Here is a 9,063-nt window from a genome sequence, read left to right as displayed (position 1 = left end):
TGTGTGCGTAGTGATTCAATGAAATGTCTCTGGAAAGGTGAATGGGTCATGTGATCATCAGCCCGATATTTAAGTGCTTCTCCATTTCCCGCTTTCATTCAGTATATGAGCTTTCAGGGTAAGATCGATTCTTCCTATTTGGTGGTATTGCACTTAATTTAGCAGTAGCATTTGATCGCACGGAGGGCGTCTCGTGACATCTCTTGGCATTCGTCCGTTCTATTTCTCGACTTTTGCACAAAATATCTTTAAACTCAATTCTCCCCCAGTTGCGCATAATAAATAGGCCTCACCCTTTTTGTACCTGTTTACTGAAAATTAAAATGGGTATGCATGACATCCGAGAAGAGATGCAATTTTGCCCCTTAATTTCAAAATGCTGCTCATATTTCCCAATAAAAGAGGGGTTTTGGATGAATGAATGGAAATGCCAAATGGTAGAGTTTGGACATAGGTAATGTAATCGGTGCAGTAGCGAAAGGTTCCACAGATCCCACAACGCGCGGGCGGATATCTAAAGTAAGGCCTTCGAATTATTTCAAAACTATCACAGAAAATAAAACATCTGAAACAAATGTTATTAATCGTACTGAAATGCGAGACATATTTGTTTTTCGAAGATGGATCCCTATGAGCAAATTGGGTTCCATTCTGACTATTTGTAGTCCCCATCCCTCTCGATTTTCTGCTGTAACAATGCTGATTGGTACATATGGATTTCACTTCTTCGTGATAACGAGTCATATACTTTGTTGTTTACAACAAAGTCACATACTTTGTTGTTGCTTGTTTGTGTAACAGCGAGAAAATATAATGTTTGAATTTCAGGTAGATGTGCTCCAAACAAGAATCATGAAGTGGATGCTGATCACTTTTCTCCTCACTGTATCTGTGTATGGGTAAGTGGTTTTAGTGTAATTGGGCTTAAAAATATATAATTCATTGTTTTTCATTCATTCAGTTATTCGTTATTTTGATGAATATCTTTGGATTGACTATTTGAATTGATTCCACCGATTACCAAGTACCCCCCATTGCAATTTTACCGCAATATCGGCCTGCTAGTTAATATTATTATTGATATTAATTATTCGGGTCAAACGATGCAATGAAACGAACACATTCCACATATGCCAAAAAAAAAAAAAAAAAAAAAATCCCACCCTCAATCAGTTACATTTTGCCAATTGCTAAACAGCAACTTCCAATTCGTTCTGTACTTCGTCACACTGTCTACTCTTCAGACACCGCAGTCCGCATCTTATAAGACGCTTCTCCTGGGGATAAACCTTAGCACTTCCCAATCAATTTGCCCTTCTTTGGGTCTACTCTATAAACTCTACATCCTGTTTAAGATGACTCCTCCAGAGACCAATACAATATTTCAAATGTGGTCTCACCATAATTTTATAGAGCGGAATAATGCCATCTTTCTCCTCTCCTGCTGGCCTGTTTATGCTGCGTAATAAACGTTATATGTGAATTTTATTGAATGTTTGCTTGAATTATAACTAGAAAATATTTCTCATTCTTAACCACCTTTAATTATTCTTCTAGTCTGCAAGTCACCCCAGGATTCCTTTTCCCAAAATACAAATCCAGTTTAATCCTTCTTCACTTGATTAAACTTCGCTTGCCATTTTTCAGATTATATGTGCGGCCGATCTAAATCATTCTCACGTTGTTGATCCTATTTCTATCTATGTATGGATGATCTGTGTAGATAAATAGAACACACTGAATATAAAAAATGGAATATTTCATATTAGGCTTTCCTCGCTCACACATGTGTATTATATTGTAAATTGGCTGAGTTCTGTGGTCGCGTTGGCTTTTTTTTTTTTCTTTTGGACGAAAAAAATCCTCAAACTTATCGCAAAACTGTCCTTATTCCCAAGCTTAGCGGATTACTCTGTTAATAATTGTTATCATCTAACATAAATTACTATAAATGCTATAAAGCTATAATCATTATTGTATTATTATTAAGTCCAACTGTTACTTTTCTGATGTCGCTGTTCGCTCAGTCGAGGCACAGCGCCATGCGATATTCTCTTGTAAACAGCTTCAATTTATCTGAATTTGCAAAGTTGTTGTTATGTTTACGTGTCGCTATTTAATTTTCTGTTCTAAGTTGCGTAAATATTTTCTTGAAAGAGTTTAAATATCTTTCTTTGTACTTTCTGTTGTGGCCCAATAGTTAAAAATTCGCTGTTTAACACTATCAATATTCAAAATAACGCTGCAAGAAACGAGAAAAAACATTCTAGTTATCGAGTTACTGAACATATTCATCTCTGGTAAAGAGCATGCTTCTGCTGCTTCAAAAAATTCATTTCCACATACCTATATCCCAGTGAGATAGCAACAGAGTGCAGTAAAAGAACAAATCTAGATGTCACCTGAAGCAGCTTTATCAAGATTCCTTCACTTCCAATAAAAACGAACAACTATCTTCACTTCCAACAGAAAGGGACTCGACTTCACCATCTGCCTCAGTGATTTCCTATGCCATCTAGAAGAATCCAGATCTAGTCATCAATTAATTAGTTGCAGGCTAAAAAGGTTAGTTCTCTCTAAGACCTTGGTTTAATTAGGAAAGACGTCCTTATCTTGCAAACTCCAAAACGAAAGCTTATGATGCCAAGGGGCGATGAAACAAGATCCAACTTGGAATAAAAAATGCCCAACTGCCGTCATAAGCTATTCACAAAATGTGGTGTTACGAATATTTTATAATTTAATATAATGAATCCCTAAGCTGGTTATCCCTATTGTTAAAATGTACCTCTTAAAGGTTTCTTAGCTTAGAGTACTGGGTACTTCGTTGGCTTAACAGGATAGAACAGAAAAGCTCTTAATATTTCAAAGGAATCTGCCTTTTACACCTAAATATCACTGCTTAGATTCAGCCAAACAAGATAGGCTGAATTCAGTAACCTAACAGGATTGTTAATACAGCAGAAATTCATAACGTACGAAAATTTGATTTGATCCACAAAAGTATTTCCCAGACAGCAGCGTAGGTCATTGACTGAGCGAGAAACTTATTGTCACCTTCAATTATAATTGTGAAAGAAACCCTTGCCTCTATGGTTGTAACTATTGCATCTTTTCAGTAAAATAGTAGAAGCGAACAGATGCTGTTTATTTATTTATGCGCATTTCCGGATTATTTATAGTAATCCATAAATACACTGATGCTCCAAAGAGGAACAAAGAAGAAAACATGAACAAATCAAAATGACCAGAGGACACGAAAGGCACTGTCCTACACAAGAAATTAACAACGTAATTATTCCCTAAGGTAGAGGAAACATGGGTCGTCAAATCCAGTACGCTCAATTTACTATTTTTTCTATCGTTTCTGAACCTACTTCGTTCTGTCTTCCTGTCAGATGAACAAAGGGCACTCGATGAAATTATCATCCAAATGTTAATCAATAAGCTGATTTAATTGTAACACAATACATCTTCATAATAAACAAAGAAGAATCCTCGATTAATAAATTAAAGATTATTATTAAGATATTAACAAATTAGGGATGCGTGGTTCCTCAGCTGGTCGCGCTATTACTAACTCGGATTAACTTGTGATAGATCTTAAACTTCAGATTTTTGGCCTTTGCCAAATTTTCTGTTTATCTCGCCGTTAGTACAGTGGATACAATTACGGTGCTTCTACACCATGCGGTAAAGTCTTAGCCACATAAGTAAATGTACGAATCACGTTTACTTATGTGGCTGGGAAGAATTTTTCAGGTTTTTTTTTCACATTATTTCTCACTTAGTCGGTTTGGCATCAGGGTTGCATGATTATATTCCCTGAAGCTCGTGTTTTACGTGCAGCATGAAAGCAATTGCAGGCACAATATATAGACCCCTCATTGCCTTAATTGCGCTAATGCTTAAAACACACTCATCCACACACGCTGAGATATTCCATAAATGATAAACATTTTTCAACTGGCCGCTACATTATAAACAAGCATCCGTGTTAAGTAGTCTTTCTGTAAGTAATAAACGCACATTCCTGTTTAGAGACAAGGCAACGTGACACCAGGCAGCAGCAGCAGCAACTGGATCCCACGTTTTATCGTGAGATATCTGATAAGTGTCATGAAGCCATCTGCCAGGCAAGCTGTCGAGATCGTGTTTGGAGAGGATTAGGGTACGTTTAACATTTACCGCAATTTACAATTGAATAAACACTATTTTTTGTAACGAATGCAAATCGTGTTCATCTGTTGAAGCGCAGAAAAAATTTTTGGGACTACCCCAAATCAGAAAATTCTCTTTAAATTGCCCGATCGTATGATTTAGGTATATTTATTTGTGATGAATTTTAAGGTAATTTAAATATTTTAAAAAATAATAATATTTCAATATCTTCACCTTTTCTTAAATCCTTATTACTTGGAATATTATTTAATTATTACTGATTGACGAGACATCTGTCTGAACAGGTTCTTGGGAATAACTTGAGGTCTTTTTTTTTTTAAGTGTCCTCTGTATCACTCCACTGAATTGTGACGATTACAAGTGTGATAAATCCAAATGCCCCGAAGTAGACTGCAAGTGTGGATCATTTCCTTCTAGGTGTGGGTGTTGTATCTCTTGTTACCAAGTAAGTCAATAAGCGTGGCAGATTTTAGAAATCAGTTATTTCAGTAATGGGAAGCATACCGAAGAATAATAAATGCATCGTAATACTTTTGCTATAGACGAGAGAGCGAGAAACGTGACGTCAAATTATTTTTACGTTACAAGTTTCGCATTTATATATTATATAAATAATTAGAACTCAAGTAAATATAGATCAGAATCTTCGATGCATAGGACTGTATAATACTATTGTACAGGGTGGCATAAACCTTAGTTGTGTATAGCAAAGAGTAAACTAACTTATTTATTTATTCAAGTAAAAGAAAAGGAGAAGTTAATCTATCCCTAAACAGCAAACATTTGCAAGGAGAATAAACATAACATAACAAATTAACAATATATACATTAATATAAAGGGTAGAGCTCAAATTTATTACAGCAGGCTAACACAATATTCACGATAAATTTTCTAAATAAATTCAGCATCCCTTGAAGCACAGTGCGGGAGAGCAGGCAAGTTGTTGAAGGCTGTCCGGAACAGGAGAGGAGTGCACTTTGTCCGCAGGACACAGAAGCCTATGGAGAGCGGAGAAGACTTTAAACAACTAAAATTGCAGTATTGCGAAGGTATCTGCAAAGACCTTCGATCGTTATGTCTTGTCGACGCAAATCACTTCAGGGTTCATATGTAGGTCGTTCAGGAGACCACTCGTGTTTGCTGGAAACGTATGACTGAGCGAGTTGATTTGGTTGAGTGCAGGTCGGATCCTAGATGTTTGATGATTAGTTGCTCTTCTATAATCTTTGGGTAGAATGATGAGCCTACTGATGATCGGAGCATCATGTCTACCCGAAATAAGCTTGGAGAGGGTCATTATATTGCCAGTAGTGATTATTTATTTCCAAGAGATCATTCCATGCAGTGAGTGTAGTATATGGCTGATGCTATATAGCCCTAGAGATAGGGTACTTTACATTGACAAATGTAAAGTACTACATATGGGAAGCAGCAACCACAGAGGGACGTGTCAACTTTGTGGTACTACTCTGACAGTGGTAGAGAATGAAAAGGACCTGGGGGTAATTGTGCAAGCAGATATGAAGTTCTCTGAGCAGTGCAGACGGTCTGCAAGAGTAGCTCATGGTGTCTTGTCAATGATATACAGGAATTTTTCTAGCAGGGATAAGGAGGTGATTATCACCTCGTATAAAGCAATGGTCAGCCACACCTTGAGTACTGTATACAGATCTGGAGGCCTCATTTCAAGAAGGATGTAGAGATCCTGGAATGAGTACAGAGAAGGGCAACAAGATTAGTGAATGGAACAAAGGAGTGCTCTTACGAAGAAAGGCTTAAGTTTTGGAAATCACAGTGTCTAGAGAGTAGGCACCTGCGAGGTGATCTGATTGAGGTGTATAAAGCCTTGAATGGTTTGAGCATGCTCAATGCTGATTGGATTCTTCCTCTTGCTCAGAATAATCGCCTGAGAGGGCATAAATTCAAATTGAGGAAAGACGGTTGTAGGATAGATGTGCAGAAGTTTGCCTTTAGCCAGCGGGTGGCTGATTGCTGGAACAAACTTCCATCTGTCGTTGTAGAAGTTGATAGCTTAAATAGATTCAAAGCAGAACTTGACAAACATTTGGAGCGAGGGGATAGGTGAAATAAGGGTGTTTTTTTTTTTTTTTGGCTGATGCTATATGAGCTTGCTTTCTTGCCCATGTGCCCATGGTAATGTCAGGCCCGTTTTACAGACTTCTGTATACCTACAGAAGTAGACAAGGTGGAGATGGCTTATTTCTGAGAGCTACCATACGCTACACATAGACATCTCCCCTTGATGGCCGTTCGCCTAGAAGGGTGTAGATTCAGAATAAGACTTTTGGCGTTTATTCTTATGGCGATTCATCTGATGACAGTTCTCGAGGGTTTGCTTTCTGTAAAGCTTACCTTCGCAGTATTTCTCTTACATACTTCATTTGCAGAAGTTTTCTAGCTATTGACTGGAAACATGCCTCTGGTAGAAATCAGATTTGTAATATTAGGCGAAGCGCGGAGGCGAGAGTTAGGACGATGTCTTCCCATTTCCTTTCGTCAAGAGATTAAAGCTAATATAGTAGCTCCTACTATCTGTACAGTAGCATCTGTACTTCTCGTTATGAGCCCTGTTAGAGGGAGAATGTTTCTTGCAGAAATCAGATGTCTCCAGAAAGTGGTGTCCAGACACTAACAGTAATATCACTATTTCTTTTAGTCCAGAGGTAGCCGGTATCCTGTTCACCTATGTTAGCATCCAGGATTCTAATCCAAAGTATCTGTTTAGGTGGAAGGCCAAGGAATGCCAAGCATAGATTGATATTCTGTACAGTTCCGCAATTCATATGTGAAGAGGGTCAGTTTTTTTTTTTTTTTTTTCACCACGGCAATGCACTTTGTCACTTTTTCAATGAGATCCCCCTGCCTTAATATCAGTATTCAGATATTTTTTTGTGATAAACTGCAACATCGGCTTTGGGCCAGGCCGCACACCTTCTGTCAATAGCTGAATTGACCGAAAAGCCGAAGGAAGCACTCTTTCACGAAAGTTTTTGAATGCTTTTATACAATCTTTAGTAGTTAATAGTATCTGTTTGAATGGAGAGGCTGGAACTTGGAAACAAAATCTGAATGGTCTAAGGGAAATAATTTAACCATTATAGGAGCGCTGTTAATCTTTGATAGATATGATATAAATGTTATTAATATTTTTATTGTTATGTGTGTATCTGTGAGTAACATGAGGCATTTCTATGTATTTTTTAGTGTCCCGGTGAAGTGTGCTCCATCATTCCAGCACGAGCTTGCGCAATAGGGCTGAAATGTGTGAAAGGTGAAGGAGTACCAGCTTCGGATATTATCGCCGAAGGGGTGTGTATGCCGATTATTGAAAGATAATCGACTCGGTTTATGTACCTGAGAAGTCATTGATCCCCCTAGGTAGACAGTTTTATGAACAATACTTGTAGATACAAGTGTACTCATCAGAATAAAGCATATCACGAAAATCAATCTGATTTTATTCTTTTGTACGCATACACATTCATTTCATACTGTCAGAAACACGACGTGCCAAGCACGACGCTACTCAACAAAATTAACAGAACACGTAGAAAAAGGCAACTCGTGCAGTCTGCGATGAAGCGGAACAAAATTGGATATGATGGTAGTGTACTATAGAATAGCCATGAAATGAGGAGACAGCGAGAAACTTCAGACAGATGAAAAGGACATTTATAGCGGTTGTATAAGAATTACCAGAAAGGTTGCATTATAGAAGTCGATACAAAATGCTCGAAAATATGGTCACATGACATTAGTACTGCGTATGGTTCCTTCCAACGGCTAAACAGGCTTATAAACAGTGAACCATGCTCGATATAACGGTGTGTATAAGATTTTGTGGCAACAAATCCCATTCTTCACCAGAGCAGACCTCAGCTCACCGAATGACAAGGAGTTGGCTGTTGGAGTGAAATGCGACGCCCAAGGGCATACCACACATGTTCCATCCAATTTACGTCTGCTGGCATTGTTGTGCATGAAAAGAAAAACCTCTGCCAACCGTACTCCTAAAAAGCTGCACATAGGGTTCGAGGATCTGTACCTCTGCACAGTTAGGTTAACACTATCAAAAACATGAAGAGGGGTTCGGCTGTTGATCATTATTCCGCCCCGCATGAGAACACTTCCTCCGCAGTAAGTGTCCCTTTCTCTGATGTTGGTGGAATGGCATTCCTTATTGTCTTCAGATGAAATAACTCTAGAATCTGTTTGTAGGCTAAAGCGGGACTCGTCAGAAAACAGAACTGACTCCATTTGTCAGGGCTCAAAGGCGCATGTTTATGGTATCAGTTTCGACGAGCTCTGCGGTGGTTTGGAGTTAATAGGATACAAAGCATTAGCTTCTTTGTGTAGAATCCACTTCAATTGAGCCGTCTTGACGCAGTCTGGCTGGAAACGTTTCCACCTGTAGCAACCTAAAGAGACAGTTGATGACAAGACATGGTAGGGTACCGTCTTGTTGTTAGAGTCAGATAGAGGGCTGTTCTGGTTGAAGTAGCCCTCGCTCGACCTTGGCCAGCTCTTCTTGTAATGGTTCCTTTCTCCTCAAATTGCTTCCATATTTCAGAGAAGACACTGCGTGGCACATAAACCAACGTGCCACCTGCGACTGCCAGTCTTCAAGTCGTACAACGGCCATCATCTAAACGACGTTGACTTGCCATCCTGAGTACTGGAGTACTGGCTATTTCACTGAGCAAAACCACATACTGTAAGGAGAAGCCCATAAATTTTGAATGCTTGGCCCATCTGAACTTTTGCAAGCATGGTTCCATAATGGAAATGTCAGCACAATTTTCCTCAACAAAAACGCACGAGATCGCTGCCCGTTTATTTGAAGAACTTTAAGCTGCAGA

At 38.6% G+C, this 9,063-nt stretch overlaps 1 protein-coding gene across 1 annotated transcript; it reads left to right on the top strand.

Moving 5' to 3' along the window:
• Positions 1 to 7,654, top strand: LOC150080041 (8.6 kDa transglutaminase substrate-like). Its single transcript, XM_090381460.1, has 4 exons — positions 1 to 118; positions 829 to 899; positions 4,504 to 4,627; positions 7,409 to 7,654. Exons 2-4 carry the CDS (start codon positions 853 to 855, stop codon positions 7,538 to 7,540), a joined length of 303 nt encoding a protein of 100 aa, XP_090237586.1. The 5' UTR covers positions 1 to 118; positions 829 to 852; the 3' UTR covers positions 7,541 to 7,654.
• The last annotated feature ends 1,409 nt before the right edge of the window (positions 7,655 to 9,063 follow it).

The sequence above is a fragment of the Mastigoproctus giganteus genome, chromosome 9 (genome assembly GCF_048544385.1).
Source record: "Mastigoproctus giganteus isolate SK-2022 chromosome 9, ASM4854438v1, whole genome shotgun sequence".
Lineage (NCBI taxonomy): Eukaryota > Metazoa > Arthropoda > Arachnida > Uropygi > Thelyphonidae > Mastigoproctus > Mastigoproctus giganteus.
The sequence above is the reverse complement of the archived record's forward strand: the minus strand, read 5'-3'. Positions and strand labels throughout refer to the sequence as shown.